We start from the raw sequence: 18,890 nt of genomic DNA, 5'->3' as shown, positions 1-18,890 counted from the left end.
GAGCAGCGTGGCGTGCCTCTGGCTTGTGTGAGACGCAGGGGACAGCGTGTGAGAGCGGTGTGGTGTGCCTCTGGCTTGTGTGAGACGCAGGGGACAGCGTGTGAGAGCAGCGTGGCGTGCCTCTGGCTTGTGTGAGATGCAGAGGACACCATGTGACAGCGGTTTGGCGTGCCTCTGGATTGTGTGAGACGCAGGGGACACCTTGTGAGAGCGGCATACCTCGCACCATGTGAGGTTATGGAGCAGCTGGTTATATTTAGCACCAGTGGAATGAGCAGCGTGTGAATGTACAATAGAGCCCCCTTGTTCTCCAGACTATGCAGCAGCTCTCTGGATTAGCTCACAGGTACAATGCACGAGCTCATGTGGAAAGTATGCTGGCACATGTCTCCCGCTCATTCTCCCTGATCAGACATCCGACAGGAGGCCAAGGAAGATGCAAAGTCTGAATCCACATCCAGCTCAATACCTCCTCTGACAACCGCCGGACGTCCTGCACACATGCAAAGCGTCCGCAAACAGGTGTCAAAAGATCCCATATACAGTCTTCCAGCAGACTGGTCAAATTAGTATTTGTGATGCTGTTCTTTCTCCTGCCCCTTAAAGGACAACTGAAGTGAGAAGAATATGGAGGCTGCCATATTTATTTTTGGTTAAACAGTACCAGTTGCCTGGCAGCCTTGTTGGTCTATTTGGCTGCAGTAGTGTCTGAATCACACCAGAAACAAGCATGCAGCTAATCCTGTCAGATCTTACAAAAATGTCACACTTGATCTGCTGCATGCTTGTTCAGGGGCTACGGCTAACAGTGGCGTTGTGGCCGCAACGGGACACCTGGACCAGAGGGGCCCTCCTCCATCCATCTTAGCTTTTCTCAGCATTAGTGCTATGCTGGTAATGGAGACACCTATATGTGCATTGTATAGTGGCAAGCCTTAAAGGGAATCTGAAGTGAAAATAAACTTATGATCTAACTATTTGTATGTGTAGTACAGCTAAGAAATAAAACCTTAGCAGCAGAGAGCTATGTCTAAAATTGTTTCCAGTACAGAAGGAGTTAAGAAACTCCAGTTATCTATGCAAAAGAGCGTCACTGAGCTCTCAAACTTCAGAAGACAGAGCTCTCTGCCACTTTGAAAGTCCATTATCTCAAATGTCAGTCACTGTATTTTTATTTTTGCAGAGGAAAGTTCAAAAGATCATTAGCCTGCTCTGTGAAATCATTTAGAATGCTGAATGTATTGTGTAAACTGCAAATATATTGTTTTTTACAACATTGCATCATTCTCTAATAACGGAGGATAAAAATGAGATTATTTTCTTTGCTACTTATGCTCTAGTAATTATCTGTACTACACAACCAATTCATTATATCATTTATTTATTTTTCGCTTAAGTGTCTCTTTAACAAACTGTCTCCTTACTCTGATTACACGTCTCTGACACTGCAGCTTTCTTTGGTAGGTTTTGGGGCTCCATATCAATACAGTGGTTGGGGCCCCATGTAACACTTGCACTGGGCCCCCAAGCTCCTTAGTTACGCCACTGTGTACCCTTAGTTATGTCACTGGTCTTATTATTATTATTATTATTATTATTGCTCCTGTGCCAGTAGGTCATAAGTGCAGTAAGGCTGTGTTCACACATAAAAAGGTGTCCTGACAGTTTTTGACAGTTGGCATCACTTTTGTTTGTGTTTCTATGGATGTGTTCATGTACATTTGTACCTTTCCGATCCAGTCCTGTCAGTTTTGTTTCAGTTTTCTGTGGACTGGAAATGTACATTTATGTGAAAACACACCCAGTCAGGTAAAACTGATGCAGAAACGGGACAGTATGTGTGAACCAAACCGAATGCAGTACAGACCATCTTGGAAAACATTTGTACTGCATAAATTGAAACATAGGGGCATTGACTAGAGTCAATGGCTACAAAGCATAGTACTACATTGACCAGCAGAGATGGACGCCAGTGGGAATCAAATGTTGCTTAGCTTTGTGCTGCATTGACTGGCGCAAAGGTATCCTGGCCCTCACCCCCATCCTTGCTGCTGGACCAACATCCCAAACACCCCACAGGTCTCTTCCCAGCAGCTCTCCAGACACCCTGCACAATTTGCATAAGGATTACAACTCACCTGTCCTGCTCTCTAAGTGCTCCCTGTCCTCCTCTCGCTGCCAGCCTCATCGCAATGACCTGATGGCCTGTGCATGTTATTGCACAATAATGTGCAGTGGGTCTAAAAGAGATGCATGCAGCAGGATGGACAGGTGAATCCTTTACACAAATTGTGCAGGGCCCCAAGGAGCTGTTGAGGAAGAACTGATGGGGGGAGTATGGCAGTGTGGTTGGGGAGGGGGGGAGGAGTTGTCCCCTTTGCCTGATTGGTAGTGCCAGCCCTGAGGTCCAGCAGAAGTGACATGAATAGTTTGGTGCACTGTGAAGATCTGTGGAAAATGTCAGTTCTATATAGATGCGTGATAACAATAACAAGGACAACCTGTTCACCGTACGTCTTACTCTTCAGCCTGTAGGGTTCAGCTTGGTCAGCGTCTTCTCCAGCCCGAATGACAACATGCTGTGGACTCTGGACAACAAGTGCAACGTCTACGTCCGGGTGGGGATCACAGACGAGATGCCCGTCGGGACAGACTGGGAACATGTGCCAGGTAATCCTATTTATAGCAGTCAATCAGAAGAGACCTGCAGAGACAATCAAAAACTGATCCATCCAGTGTGAACCGGACCTTAGTCATGTGATCCTCTGCTCTCTCTCCACCCACCTATAGGACTGCAGGCCTGTCAGCTGTCTGTGAGCACGAGGACCGTCTGGGCACTTTGTCCCAATGGCGACATTGCCCGGCGTTACGGCATAACGGAAAAGAACGCCGCCGGTGACTACTGGAAGAAGATCCCGGGAAATATGTCCTGGTTAACAGGTGAGAACATAAATATCAGTATCTGTGAGGAACTCGAAATTCCAAGAGCATGCCTGTCACAAGAACCCTGGTGGTCAGACCGCAAATGGCCTTCCAAACGGTGCCAGCGCACGGATCGTGCGAACTCTGGTCGCAGTCAATGCGCAGGAACCGTTGGGACAAACCGCAGACAAACCAGAAGGGAGCCTGTGAGATACGGGTAATTACAACTCACACACGATTCAGGGTATACTGCCACCACCACGGGTAGGGGCCCGTGGACCCGACTGCCTGACTGATCCTGCGAATAAAAACGGTTAAAACACGCTGTATTCTGTCTAGCCAAAAACAACCAATAGTAGCGTCTCTCCAGAGACCTGGGATCAGTTTCTGTGTATGGCTGAAAAGCAGGGTAGCGGAACAGTGAATGACTTGGAGGAAGTCTTTTATTCACAGCAATATAAATAATTAATATATACAGACAATTATTGAAATCTACAATTATTAAAACAGTAATAGCCAGTATGAAATATAAAGGGAGAAAATACTTAGGGTTTGTGGAAATATGTCCTTTTGTGGGAAAATCATCAAGTCCAAGCAAACGGTTTCAAGTTGCAAGATTTAAAATCCAAACAAAATGGAGGATGTCCTTTGTTTCAATTCAGACAAGATGGCCGATCAAGATGGCCGCTAGCCATGTGTCCTCTGGCTAGCACCAGACAGCTCTGTACAGATGGAATGTGGAGGACTGAAGCCCGCCTGCTGGCCATGTGCTTTTGATGAAGCTGGTTTGGGGGGTGTGGCAATGCCGGCCCCCTCTGAGTTACCAACAAATGACAGTTCATTCCCTCTGAGAGATTTTAAGGCTAAACTTATGAATTGCTGTAACTCCTGAACCATACACGTTATATTTAGGGGGGTAAGAGATTCATACTTGTTGGAAAATACAGATTAACCACTTCCCGACCGCCTAACGCACAGAGGCGGCCGGGAAGTGGAGCCCTTAAGGACCGGCTCACCCACAGAGGCGGCGGTCCATTTAAGGGCATGGGCGGAGCGATCGCGTCATCAGTGACGCGATCCTCCGCCGGCGCCTGTCACCGCTCGCTCGCCGCAACATCCCGCCGGCTATACGGAAGCGCCGGCGGGATGTTAACCCCGCGATCGCCGCATACAAAGTGTATAATACACTTTGTAATGTTTACAAAGTGTATTATACAGGCTGCCTCCTGCCCTGGTGGTCCCAGTGTCCGAGGGACCACCAGGGCAGGCTGCAGCCACCCTAGTCTGCACCCAAGCACACTGATTTCTCCCCCCCCTGCCCCAGATCGCCCACAGCACCCATCAGACCCCCCCCCCCAGACCCCTGTTTGCACCCAATCACCCCCCTAATCACCCATCAATCACTCCCTGTCACTATCTGTCAATGCTATTTTTTTTTATCCCCCCCCCCCCTGCTCCCTGCCCCCTCCTGATCACCCCCCACCCCTCAGATTCTCCCCAGACCCCCCCCCCCCCCCCCCAGACCCCCCCCCCCCCCCTGTTTACTGTATGCATCTATCCCCCTGATCACCTGTCAATCACCCGTCAATCACCCGTCAATCACCCCCTGTCACTGCCACCCATCAATCAGCCCCTAACCTGCCCCTTGCGGGCAATCTGATCACCCCCCCACACCAATAGATCGCCCACAGATCCGACATCAGATCACCTCCCAAATCCATTGTTTACATCTATTCTCTCATCTAAACACCCACTAATTACCCATCAATCACCCATCAATCACCCCCTATCACCACCTGTCACTTTTACCTATCAGATCAGACCCTAATCTGCCCCTTGCGGGCACCCAATCACCCGCCCACACGCTCAGATTGCCCTCTGACCCCCCCCCCCCCCCCCCCCCCCCTGTTTACTGTATGCATCTATCCCCCTGATCACCTGTCAATCACCCGTCAATCACCCGTCAATCACCCCCTGTCACTGCCACCCATCAATCAGCCCCTAACCTGCCCCTTGCGGGCAATCTGATCACCCCCCCACACCAATAGATCGCCCACAGATCCGACATCAGATCACCTCCCAAATCCATTGTTTACATCTATTCTCTCATCTAAACACCCACTAATTACCCATCAATCACCCATCAATCACCCCCTATCACCACCTGTCACTTTTACCTATCAGATCAGACCCTAATCTGCCCCTTGCGGGCACCCAATCACCCGCCCACACGCTCAGATTGCCCTCTGACCCCCCCCTTATCAATTCACCAGTGCATTAATTACATCTGTTCTTCCCTGTAATAACCCACTGATCACCTGTCAATCACCTGCCAATCACCTATCACCCATCAATCACCCCCTGTCACTGCCACCCAACAATCAGCCCCTAACCTGCCCCTTGCGGGCAATCTGATCACCCACCCACACCATTAGATCGCCCGCAAACCCGCCGTCAGATTACCTCCCAAATGTATCGTTTACATCTGTTATCTTCTCTAAACACCCACTAATTACCCATCAATCACCCCCTATCACCACCTGTCACTGTTACCTATCAGATCAGACCCTAATCTGCCCCTTGCGGGCACCCAATCACCCGCCCACACGCTCAGATTGCCCTCAGACCCCCCCCCCCCTTATCAATTCGCCAGTGCATTAATTACATCTGTCCTTCCCTGTAATAACCCACTGATCACCTGTCAATCACCTGCCAATCACCTATCACCCATCAATCACCCCCTGTCACTGCCACCCAACAATCAGCCCCTAACCTGCCCCTTGCGGGCAAACTGATCACCCACCCACACCAATAGATCGCCCGCAGATCCGACATCAGATCACCACCCAAGCGCAGTGTTTCCATCTATTCTCTACCCTAAACACCCACTAATTACCCATCAATCACCCCCTGTCACTGCTACCTATCAGATTAGACCCCTATCTGCCCCTAGGGCACTTAATCACCCGCCCACACCCTCAGAATGCCCTCAGACCCCAGCCCTGATCACCTCGCCAGTGCATTGCTTGCATCTATTTCCCCCTCTAATCACACCTTGAGACACCCATCAATCACCTCCTGTCACCCCCTAGCACACCTACCCATCAGATCAGGCCCCAATTTGCCCCGTGTGGGCTCCTGATCACTCGGCCAAACCCTCAGACCCCCTTCCGATCACCTCCCCAGTGCATTGATTGCATCTATTTTCCCCTCTAACCACCCCCTGAGACACCCATCAATCACCTCCTGTCACCCCCCTAGCACTCCTATCCATCAGATCAGGCCCAATACAACCTGTCATCTAAAAGGCCACCCTGCTTATGACCGGTTCCACAAAATTCGCCCCCTCATAGACCACCTGTCATCAAAATTTGCAGATGCTTATACCCCTGAACAGTCATTTTGAGACATTTGGTTTCCAGACTACTCACGGTTTTGGGCCTGTAAAATGCCAGGGCGGTATAGGAACCCCACAAGTGACCCCATTTTAGAAAAAAGACACCCCAAGGTATTCTGTTAGGTGTATGACGAGTTCATAGAAGATTTTATTTTTTGTCAAAAGTTAGCGGAAATTAATTTTTATTGGTTTTTTTTCACAAAGTGTCATTTTTCACTAACTTGTGACAAAAAATAAAATCTTCTATGAACTCGCCATACACCTAACGGAATACCTTGGGGTGTCTTCTTTCTAAAATGGGGTCACTTGTGGGGTTCCTATACTGCCCTGGCATTTTAGGGGCCCTAAACCGCGAGGAGTAGTCTAGAAAACAAATGCTTCAAAATGACCTGTGAATAGGACGTTGGGCCCCTTAGCGCACCTAGGCTGCAAAAAAGTGTCACATGTGGTACCGCCGTACTCAGGAAAAGTAGTATAATGTGTTTTGGGGTGTATTTTTACACATACCCATGCTGGGTGGGAGAAATTTCTATGTAAATGGACAATTGTGTGTAAAAAAATCAAACAATTGTCATTTACAGAGATATTTCTCCCACTTAGCATGGGTATGTGTAAAAATACACCCCAAAACGCATTATACTACTTCTCCTGAGTACAGCGGTACCACATGTGTGGCACTTTTTTACACCCTAAGTACGCTAAGGGGCCCAAAGTCCAATGAGTACCTTTAGGATTTCACAGGTCATTTTGCGACATTTGGTTTCAAGACTACTCCTCACGGTTTAGGGCCCCTAAAATGCCAGGGCAGTATAGGAACCCCACAAATGACCCTATTCTAGAAAGAAGACACCCAAAGGTATTCCGTACGGAGTATGGTGAGTTCATAGAAGATTTTATTTTTTGTCACAAGTTAGCAGAAAATGACACTTTGTAAAAAAAAAAACTATTAAAATCAATTTCCGCTAACTTGTGACAAAAAAATAAAAACTTCTATGAACTCACCATACTCCTAACGGAATACCTTGGGGTGTCTTCTTTCTAAAATGGGGTCATTAGTGGGGTTCCTATACTGCCCTGGCATTTTAGGGGCCCTAAACCGTGAGGAGTAGTCTTGAAACAAAAATGACCTGTGAAATCCTAAAGGTACTCATTGGACTTTGGGCCCCTTAGTGCAGTTAGGGTGCAAAAAAGTGCCACACATGTGGTATCGCCGTACTCGGGAGAAGTAGTACGTGTTTTGGGGTGTATTTTTACACATACCCATGCTGGGTGGGAGAAATACCTCTGTAAATGACAATCTTTTGATTTTTTTACACACAATTGTCCATTTACAGAGGTATTTCTCCCACCCAGCATGGGTATGTGTAAAAATACACCCCAAAACACATTGTACTACTTCTCCCGAGTATGGCGATACCACATGTGTGGCACTTTTTTGCACCCTAACTGCGCTAAAGGGCCCAAAGTCCAATGAGTACCTTTAGGATTTCACAGGTCATTTTTGTTTCAAGACTACTCCTCACGGTTTAGGGCCCCTAAAATGCCAGGGCAGTATAGGAACCCCACAAATGACCCCATTTTAGAAAGAAGACACCCCAAGGTATTCCGTTAGGAGTAAGGTGAGTTCATAGAAGATTTTATTTTTTGTCAAAAGTTAGCGGAAATTGATTTTAATTGTGTTTTTTCACAAAGTGTCATTTTCCGCTAACTTGTGACAAAAAATAAAATCTTCTATGAACTCACCATACTCCTAACGGAATACCTTGGGGTGTCTTCTTTCTAAAATGGGGTCATTTGTGGGGTTCCTATACTGCCCTGGCATTTTAGGGGCCCTAAACCGTGAGGAGTAGTCTTGAAACGAAATTTCTCAAAATGACCTGTGAAATCCTAAAGGTACTCATTGGACTTTGGGCCCTTTAGCGCAGTTAGGGTGCAAAAAAGTGTCACACATGTGGTATCGCCGTACTCAGGAGAAGTAGTATAATGTGTTTTGTGGTGTATTTTTACACATACCCATGCTGAGTGGGAGAAATATCTCTGTAAATGGACAATTGTGTGTAAAAAAAATTAACAAATTGTCATTTACAGAGATATTTCTCCCACCCAGCATGGGTATGTGTAAAAATACACCCCAAAACACATTATACTACTTCTCCTGAGTACGGCAATACCACATGTGTGGCACTTTTTTGCAGCCTAACTGCGCTAAGGGGTCCAAAGTCCAATGAGCACCTTTAGGCTTTACAGGGGTGCTTACAATTTAGCACCCCCCAAAATGTCAGGACAGTAAACACACCCCACAAATGATCCCATTTTGGAAAGTAGACCCTTCAAGGTATTCAGAGAGGGGCATGGTGAGTCCGTGGCAGATTTCATTTTTTTTTTGTCGCAAGTTAGAAGAAATGGAAATTTTTTTTTTTTTTATTTTTTTTTTTCTCACAAAGTGTCATTTTCCGCTTACTTGTGACAAAAAAATAATATCTTCTATGAGCTCACCATGCCTCTCAGTGAATACTTTGGGATGTCTTCTTTCCAAAATGGGGTCATTTGGGGGGTATTTATACTATCCTGGAATTCTAGCCCCTCATGAAACATGACAGGTGCGCAGAAAAGTCAGAGATGCTTGAAAATGGGAAAATTCACTTTTTGCACCATAGTTTGTAAACGCTATAACTTTTACCCAAACCAATAAATATACACTGAATGGGGGTTTTTTTTATCAAAAACATGTTTGTCCACATTTTTCGCGCTGCATGTATACAGAAATTTTACTTTATTTGAAAAATGTCAGCACAGAAAGTTAAAAAAAATCATTTTTTTGCCAAAATTCATGTCTTTTTTGATGAATATAATAAAAAGTAAAAATCGCAGGAGCAATCAAATAGCACCAAAAGAAAGCTTTATTAGTGACAAGAAAAGGAGCCAAAATTCATTTAGGTGGTAGGTTGTATGAGCGAGCAATAAACCGTGAAAGCTGCAGTGGTCTGAATGGAAAAAAAGTGGCCGGTCCTTAAGGGGTAGAAAGCCCTAGGTCCTCAAGTGGTTAATATGACAACAGACATGGCTAAGCCAGCGGGTCAGGCTCCTGAGAAGATTCATATCTCAATACCCGGATGTGCCATCACAATAAATTTCATATCAACCCGATGGCCAGATTTTACCGAACAAGACTATATGAATATCATAGCTGTGCGATATACGGTTTTCGTATAGCGACAGGAAATCCTACCACCCATGCTTTCTTATGGCCCGTGCTCGGTGCCGTTGAGTCTGGAGTGGAAGCAGGTTTTGAATAGCCCCCTGCTGGGATTAGCTTCCTGGCTCTCCCAGTTATGAAAGGCTCTGTTGGTTCCTTTAATTAACATCTGAATGTGAAATCAGCTGGGACAAGCTTTCTGAACTCAAGAGTTTGTCCCTGCTCATTAGCATATCAAAAGAGCCATCCTGCAGTTAGGGTGATGCTATCTCTCTGCTGAGAAAAGACTGCAGACTCTCCTACACAGTACATCCCGATTCTATTGATCTGAAGCGCAATCGATGCAGAGAATCGAGTGCGATCGCTTTTTCTTCACGGGCGGTTCCAGGACGCGTCTGTGGCCCCGCAACCGTCCGTGACAATGCCAATTCCAGTTCAACAGGAATCAGCAGAACTAGGAATATGGGGTGGGGCGGGCAATGATGAGATTTGGAAATTGGTTGGTTGGGATGGTCATTGACATGCAAAATTCCATTGATGAAAAGTTTTTGTGTACAATTTGTGCAGTTTGGAAAAGGACCAATCAAAACGCAGCAGAAGCTGTCAGTCTGTCATTGAGAATTGATGGACCCACTGGCCCTGCTAGTTTTCTGTCAGATTTTGGAAATCTTTGTGACGCAAGATGGTAAATTTATTACTGGTCCCAAAACATTTGATTAATCAGGCCACTGATGTGTATAGCAGCTGAACTGGTTTCGCCTCAGTATAGGCAGTGCAGACTTAAAGCACAACTGAAGTGAGAGGAATATGTAGGCTGCCATATTTATTTCCTTCTAAACCACTCCAGTTGCCTGGCAGCCTTGCTAATATATTTGGCTGCAGTAGTGTCTGATTAACACCAGGAACGAGCATGTAGCTAATCTTGTCAGATCTGACAATGTCAGAAATACCTGATCTGCTGCATGCTTGTTCGGGGCTATGGTTAAAAGTATTAGAGGCAGATTATCAGCAGGATAGCCAGGCAACTGGTATTGCTTAAAAGGAAATATGGCAACCTCCATAAAACTCTCTCTCTCTGGTTCACTTTAAAGTTAACCTGAAGTGAAATTTTGAGTAGAAGTTAGATCCTTACCTTGGATAGTCCTGAGGCTTCCCACATCTACCTCCTCCAATAACCAATGGTGCACGGTTTGCAATGTAAGGATAAGTATAGCAGACGAGTCACTGAGTCCATATGGTGATAGAGAAGAGCACACGAGAAGGGCCCTGCCAAATAGGCTTGCAATCTAAAGGCTAAAGGGTGGGAGAGAGGGAGACATGGGGGGGGGGGGGGGGAGTAGGGGGAAAGTAAGTCTTTAAAGAACAAGCAACACCCATGCTAACCTAGAAATAAAAAACACATACTGTATATGAGTAGATAAATACTACTACTACTTGCGTAACAGATGTGCTATCCACGTAATGATTCCTGTGAACTTTATAAAGGAAAAGCAGAAAATCCTGTTCTAGGCAGTGGCCATCTTGCCAAGCTAATGCTGACATCATATCCTCCCTGACTCTTGTTCCCCCCTCCCTTCTCTTGTTGTTTGTGTATTCATTAGCTGCCCTCCTCCCAGAGTCTTCAGACACTCCCACTGAGGTGTATACTAGGAACAGCACTGTCTTTTTTATTTTTTTTATTTACACATCCAATCACTCAGTCACCTCAGCCTTGCTTGTAAACACAAGTGATCAAAGGACGTTTGATAAGCAGCTAGGCAGGGAAATAAATGGAAGATGCGGAATATGTTCTAGATAAAAAGACCCCCCACCCCCAGTTTGCAACTGTTTGGCACTGACTATTAAAGGGCCAGTGCTCCTAAAGTATGTGATCACTCCAAACCATAACAGCAGAACAAGTTTTGAATGCAGGATTAGCATCTTTATCACTTAATACACTCAGACCAGTTGCTGTTAAAATTAGATTTTATGGTGACAATACTGCTTTAAGGCCTGCTTGAATGAGTTGAAGGTGGGTGCAAGCCTGATGGGTGCAGTGAGGGCGTTCTATAGACGAGGGGCTGCTCTGGAGGAGTCCTGAAGCCTTGCAGTGAACAGTGATGCAAGAGGTGGACATCCGTAGAGTGTTGGAGAGAGCAGGTTGGGGAGTATCTCTGGACGAGATCTGAGATGTATGGAGAGGTACAGTGGATGGATTTGAATGCCAGGCAGAGCAGTGTAATTGTAATTCTAAATGGTCTGGGAGCCAGTGAGGGGACTTGTGAAGAGGGGCAGCTGAAGAGGAGCAGAGGGAGGAGTGCATGAGCCTGGCAGCTGCGCTCATAGCAGATTGCAGGGGGCGGAGTCTGGTCTCAGGAAGTCCAGGAAGGATGGCATTGCATTAACTGAGATGGGCTACAGCAACATATTCACATCCCTTGACACTGACCAATCACGGCTTCCCTTGCAGTGACACCACAGGACGAGCTCTGGGGCGTGGGCCAGACCGGCTGTCTCCTCCAGCGCCTTACCAAGACGTACAGCCACCACCCCGGTGTCTCCAAGGGCGACCATCTGCACATCAACTCCGACTTCGAGGAAGAGTGGGAGGTCATCTGATACGTGGGGGGGGGGAGAATATCGTTCATCTGCTGCTACAAGCCCGTGTTGTCCTTAACGTTCATCACTGTAACATATATTAGCACTTCGCCTGGTCCCATACATTTCCACTCGCGATGGCCTCTCCTTACAGTATCACCATTTGTGTATATACAGCTATAGAATGAGTCGTAACATTATAACCCTCCGTCGGCACATACTGCCACACCTTCATCCGTCGTTCTACGCAAAGATCGCTATGGCAACCACACTGACCCCAACCCTCACACTAACTCTTATCATATCTGTAAGATCACAGAGAGAAGAATGAGATTGTCATTGTGACTTTTGAACAAATATTTTTAAGGTATTTTTTTTCCCCCCTAGGTAACTAACATTTATAGATGACTCAAATGGCACCTTAAACAGTCGAGGCAAATATGACCAACATGACGCAGCTGCTGTTGTGTTAAGAATCAATGGTAAATGTGAATGCAAGAAATTTTTGTGTCAGGATGATACCATTTTATTGGCTAACTGGTATCATCCTGATTCAAACGTCTTGCTTTTTAGTGATGGCTAACACTGTACAATACTCTACTGGTTAATGTGAGATACTTCCAGGTTTTATTGCTGGTTGGTGTGGTGGAGAATGCTCTGCACAGATTAATTATTTTATGAAAAAGTTGTATATAGAACATGAAGCTGTTGTAAAAGAAAGTGTTCTAACTTATAGCGGTCGGATTCCTGCTCCGATCTCTGGTCTGTATCAGAAGCTGAGTTGGAGGATCTGAGTGGACGTCACCCATCACTTGAGGTCCACCATAGTACTTGAATAGTTTTGATGCTAAAATGATACCTCTGAACTCCGGCTTATAGACTTGCTCAGTGTTGGCTAACTCTGAACTGCGAGCACTACATTCGTTTATGTGGCCAATGTTTGTACCATTTTTGTATATTCCTTTGGACCCAGCTTTCTCTAGCGCTAAGCATTGGCCTGGCTACGTACGTAGACAGATCGTGGTGGTGGGTAGTACTCGGCCTTGCATATCTCCGTGTCTTACTTCAATACAGTCTGTCTCCAGAACAGGCAATCAGACTCTGCCTGCGTGCTTCAGTCTGATTGGTTACTTGGCCCCCGGGATATCCTTTAGGCAAGACCCAGGATGAGGCCTGCTGGGTTCAGCTAATGAGCCTGTGAAGATTGTGAATTTATGTTAATGCTGCTGAACTGTTTCGGTTAGGCGGGTGCACTGTAATATAGTGCGCAGCTACTTGCATAGGAAGGGAATGTGATATCAATTTAACCTTTTTTTGTTTCTTCTCTCCCCCAAACCCCCCCCCCCCTTGAACTAACCCTGTATGGGTTTCCAGAGTTTGTGCTCTGATGCCGCAGCTGTAGTATAGATGCCACAAGTCGCCCAGATGCATATTTGGTTAACTAATGGAAGCCTGTAGGGGAAAAAAGTGCCCAGTTTTGGTACTTGCCTCAATAGCGGGAAGCTTCTATGATCCAGAGACCTCCCCCACCCTTCTCCGCCGGGTCAAACCAGCACTGTCCCCACCAACAACACTTGTCCTTTTACACTTAATCAGTTGCTCTCAGTTATAACTGAAAGAAAACTGATTTTCAAAGTAAGTCCCATGTTTTCCTATGACACCTTTCACACGTAACATGTTTAACTGAAATCCTTTTCACAATGCACTGCTATGGAGAAACGCGCACCAACTGATTAAGTGTAAACGGGGCCTAACATTGGGCAAATGTATGCCGCTTGGAAATGGACCAATCAAATATAGCAGCTGCTACATCTGATAGGTCCACTTCCCAGCATAACTAGTAATTTTGGAAGAAGCATCTCATTGACCTCTCCACCCAGGAGATCTTCTCCAGTCTCAAACACACACTGGATTTAGAGGTCTCTATGCTTGTGACTTGGCCTTCTGCCCATTTCCTTTCTGATGTCAGTGAATCAGTGAAAGCACAGTCAATGGCAGCTGATAGGTTAGCGTTGTTTTGTGGGTCTCAGGAAGAGGAGGAGCTCAGAGAGCAAGGCCTCAGGAAGAGGAGGAGCTCAGAGAGCGAGGCCTCAGGAAGAGGAGGAGCTCAGAGAGCGAGGCCTCAGGAAGAGGAGGAGCTCAGAGAGCGAGGCCTCAGGAAGAGGAGGAGCTCAGAGAGCGAGGCCTCAGGAAGAGGAGGAGCTCAGAGAGCGAGGCCTCAGGAAGAGGAGGAGCTCAGAGAGCGAGGCCTCAGGAAGAGGAGGAGCTCAGAGAGCGAGGCCTCAGGAAGAGGAGGAGCTCAGAGAGCGAGGCCTCAGGAAGAGGAGGAGCTCAGAGAGCGAGGCCTCAGGAAGAGGAGGAGCTCAGAGAGCGAGGCCTCAGGAAGAGGAGGAGCTCAGAGAGCGAGGCCTCAGGAAGAGGAGGAGCTCAGAGAGCGAGGCCTCAGGAAGAGGAGGAGCTCAGAGAGCGAGGCCTCAGGAAGAGGAGGAGCTCAGAGAGCGAGGCCTCAGGAAGAGGAGGAGCTCAGAGAGCGAGGCCTCAGGAAGAGGAGGAGCTCAGAGAGCGAGGCCTCAGGAAGAGGAGGAGCTCAGAGAGCGAGGCCTCAGGAAGAGGAGGAGCTCAGAGAGCGAGGCCTCAGGAAGAGGAGGAGCTCAGAGAGCGAGGCCTCAGGAAGAGGAGGAGCTCAGAGAGCGAGGCCTCAGGAAGAGGAGGAGCTCAGAGAAGTTGAGGCCTCAGGAGGAGGAGGAGCTCAGAGAAGTTGAGGCCTCAGGAGGAGGAGGAGCTCAGAGAAGTCGAGGCCTCAGGAGGAGGAGGAGCTCAGAGAAGTCGAGGCCTCAGGAGGAGGAGGAGCTCAGAGAAGTCGAGGCCTCAGGAGGAGGAGGAGCTCAGGGAAGTCGAGGCCGGAGGAGGAGCTCAGGGAAGTCGAGGCCGGAGGAGGAGCTCAGGGAAGTCGAGGCCTGAGGAGGAGGAGCTCAGGGAAGTCGAGGCCTGAGGAGGAGGAGGAGGAGCTCAGGGAAGTCGAGGCCTTAGGAGGAGGAGGAGCTCAGGGAAGTCGAGGCCTTAGGAGGAGGAGCTCAGGGAAGTCGAGGCCTCAGGAGGAGGAGCTCAGGGAAGTCGAGGCCTCAGGAGGAGGAGGAGCAGCTCAGGGAAGTCGAGGCCTCAGGAGGAGGAGGAGCAGCTCAGGGAAGTCGAGGCCTCAGGAGGAGGAGGAGCTCAGGGAAGTCAAGGCCTCAGTTCACTTAAAACACCCTCATTGAGTGAAGCAATCTGAAGTGTAGGATTAGACCCATAATTGGAGGTAGTTATGGACACTTTGTGGCATCTGCACATCCCATGCGACGTCAGTCTGCAAACATTCAAAATCCTGCAACTTCAGTTTAAAGGACCACTGTTGTGAAAAATTGCAAACTTTCAAATGCATGTTACTGTATATGTAAAAAAAATGTACTTTTCTCTCAGAAGCAAAATGCACTATAAATTACTATAGTCCCTTTCCAGGGAGTGTTTTGTAAAGAATAAAGGAAATGCAGGCCCCCATGAGGAGATGCACTAGTCCAAAAACCTGTCACATTTTTTTTCTACCTACTGAAGGTGATGGCAACATAGGAGTAAAGTAATTTATAACTCATTTTACACTGGGAAAAATGCACTTCATGTAATGTGTACCCATGTCTTGTAAATGTTACAATTTTGTTGCGATAGTGGTCCTTTAAGTGTACCTGTCAGTCGTTCACAACAGAAGCAGCCAATATGCCCTAAAACGCACGTGACTGGTTCTGTCTGGGGGGGGGGGGGAGGGGCGTGAGATTCTAATAGTTCAGAGTTAATGCAAATTTATTCAGTGTCAACATGGACCAATCGAGTGTAGCAGCAGCTGCCTTGAGTTGTTCCAATTCCATACATTCACATCTCAGAATAATTGGCTTCTCCTAGTTCTCTTGATGGCAGCAGTGTCATTGTGGCACAAGACCCCTTCTAAGCGATGCGCTGGACTCAATAGACTTAATGGAGGGCATATCGCTAAAGCTCGCACATTGTAACACCAGCGCAGGCAAGTATTCATTCTATATGCATTTATTAGATGACTGTAAATTATGAAATGAATGCCTATTGGAGGGGAAGAGAATCTATAAATTAAGGCCACTTTTTTTTTTTTTAAATATCTGCCTGGCCACGCCCAGTAAGTTTAAACCACTAACACCCCCCCCCCCCCCTCCCCGTTACATCTTTGGGTGTGGAAGTGATTGCTTTATCAGTTGAGGCCACACCTTGTTAACCGTGGGCTATTGGTCTCTCTAGGAGGGTGTGGCTTCAGATGTGCAGGAAGGGGGTGACACAGTGTGGGTAGTAGGTGGTCACTGAGAAGGGCAGAAGGCTCTATGAAGCTTTATTTTAAACGCCTCTCCAGGCACACTTGTAGAAATGTGGTGAAATGGCCTAAAGGACAACTGAATTAAGAAAGTAATGGAGGCTGCCATATTTATTCCCTTTGAAGCAATACTAGTTGCCTGGCTGCCCTGCTGATCCTGTGCCTCTAATACTTTTAGCCATAGACCCTGAACAAGCATGCAGCAGATCAGGTGTTTCTGACAATTTTGTCAGATCTGACAAGACTAGCTGCATGCTTGTTTCTGGTGTTATTCATATACTACTGCAGAATAATAGACCAGCAGGGCTGCCAGGCAACTGGTATTGTTTAAAGGAAATAAATATGGCAGCCTCCATATTCCACTCACTTCAGTTGTCCTTTAAAAAAAAAAAAGCACAGTGATTAGGTGAAATAAGCCTTCTGCTGCTAAAAATCCTGTCGTGAAATTTTGATCACCTGACCTGAAGTCTGGATTGCATCATCCCTACTGTTCATGCTGTAATCTGGTGGGCACAGGCTGAATCTGTATAGAAGGCTGCAGCACGTAGCACAGACTGTAAGTGCCCAATGACCTGCCTACTGAATAGGTACTCTACAGGTGATTTATTTAAGCCTATGAAGGAACATAGATTGAGGAAAGCATGTTCCTAGAGAGCGGCATTATATTAATAATCTATGAATATCAATACTTGCCTGAGCTAGGTGGTTATGTCTGTGTGGGTGGCAGGTACACTTTGTTACCCAGCAGTCCTCATTCTGTCTTGGGCAGATGCCCACAGCTTGGATCCCACCTCTCCAGCACTCGTGTCATCACATGTACCCCCTCTGCCTCGCTATTTCCTGATTTTTCCAGCGTCCAGATGGTTGTTCTCTGGTGAGGGTGATGTGTTTTCCGCTGGGGGGAGGAGGGAAGCATCATACTGTTGCTGGGCATCTGTAACCAAACTATCACTTTTGAGGGGGAGGCCTCATTTAAGCTCCGTTCGTTCTTTTTTCTTTTGTCACATTGACTACAAAGAGTCTGAAGGTTATTTTTTAATGTCGCTGTGTATATTGTTACTTACTCTAGATAACTCTAAAGTTCTAGTAAAAAATGAATGTGCTAATTTATTATTGAAAATGTGTCTAGCTTTACTCATTTATACTGTTCTAACAGCATTTTATTATTGTTGTTTAAGTAATATAATAAAGTTATTTTGCATTGTGTTCTTACTTCCTCAGCATTTGTTTTGTTTTTGGTTTGTTATTGTTCTTTCAATATATCTTGTAAAGGTGGCTTTATGCGATTCAACCAAAGCGATCAATTTCCATTTTTTTCCTAATGATCTGAATAGAGACATCAAAAATGTTTGTTTTTTGATCAAGAAAAATATTCAGTTTTGCCTGACTGGTTTCGATTATATATCAGTCAGATTTGTTTGAAAAATCAGAACGTAAAATATGAAGGTTTTGTTTTGTTTTCTCGGGGTTTTATCGTTTATTTAAAAAAAAAAGTTCAGAAAAATTGATTATACATGTATGGTATATTAGTACAAATTATTTGATCAAGCGGAAAAATTAATTGGATATCTCTGGTCGAAAAAGGGGGGGGGGGGAGGATATTTGCGTATGTCCTTCTTAAAGGCTCTTTTTCCGCTAGCTGAATTCCGCTTTGGTAAACAGATCGCAGCCGTTATGCAGATCACAATGAGCACTGCGATGACATGTAAATCGCGGTGCTCATTTCCCACTTGTGCTTGGTTTTTTCCTGAATTCCTGAATTGCTATCGTTGGCCTGAGAGATTCTCGCCAGGATCACGGTCTGTTTCCTTGCGACTTATTACACAATTGTGGGTTGTGCGATTGTGGTTGTAGTCGCTCAGGCCCAGGACCGCTAGCAGATCCGCAATACGCTAGCGGTTTTGGAAGCTGATTTCAGAGCGATTCTAGGTATGTTTAGAGAGGTTTTCTAAACATACCTAGCGGTTTTGGGTGCGTTTTTGTGTAGCAGATTACAGGGCTTCGGAGTCGGAGTCGTGGAGTCGGGCAATTTTGGGTGCCTGGAGTCGGGAAAAAATGCACCGACTCCGACTCCTAATGAATTTGTAACTGTAATTAAAATAGAAAATATGATAAAATGTTCTATTTCTCAGATAATAGTCATTAAAAATAATGTATATATACAGTATATATACAGTAATAGCTGTGCTTAGCCCACAGAAATGAAATAAACCAATCAAAATTAGTTACTTGTGCTGCTTCAATAAAGCAGTCCCCGTATTTTTAAGGTCGGATATACACATCTGATTGTGACTGTATATATGATGTGTACACAGGAATCTCTTATATATACTAAATAACATCTATGCTGTAAGAATAAAGCCTGATGTGTAGCTGTGTCACTAATAGAGATGGTCAACGAGATGGAAATAATTCTGCATTGATGCTGA

The 18,890-nt window shown here is 46.2% G+C and overlaps 1 protein-coding gene across 4 annotated transcripts in view; it reads left to right on the top strand.

Moving 5' to 3' along the window:
- The window catches only part of TECPR2 (tectonin beta-propeller repeat containing 2), a 131,732-nt gene extending 114,059 nt beyond the window's left edge, over nt 1-17,673 (top strand). For all 4 annotated transcript variants that reach the window (XM_068254631.1, XM_068254634.1, XM_068254633.1 and 1 more), the window contains 3 exons: nt 2,529-2,670; nt 2,791-2,940; nt 11,965-17,673. In XM_068254631.1, the coding sequence (XP_068110732.1) occupies nt 2,529-2,670; nt 2,791-2,940; nt 11,965-12,113 (441 nt within the window). In that variant the 3' untranslated portion in view covers nt 12,114-17,673. The remainder of the gene's footprint in view (nt 1-2,528; nt 2,671-2,790; nt 2,941-11,964) is intronic.
- The last annotated feature ends 1,217 nt before the right edge of the window (nt 17,674-18,890 follow it).

This window comes from Hyperolius riggenbachi, chromosome 9, assembly GCF_040937935.1.
Source record: "Hyperolius riggenbachi isolate aHypRig1 chromosome 9, aHypRig1.pri, whole genome shotgun sequence".
Lineage (NCBI taxonomy): Eukaryota > Metazoa > Chordata > Amphibia > Anura > Hyperoliidae > Hyperolius > Hyperolius riggenbachi.
Note: the sequence above shows the minus strand (reverse complement) of the source record. Positions and strands in the feature narration are given on the sequence as shown.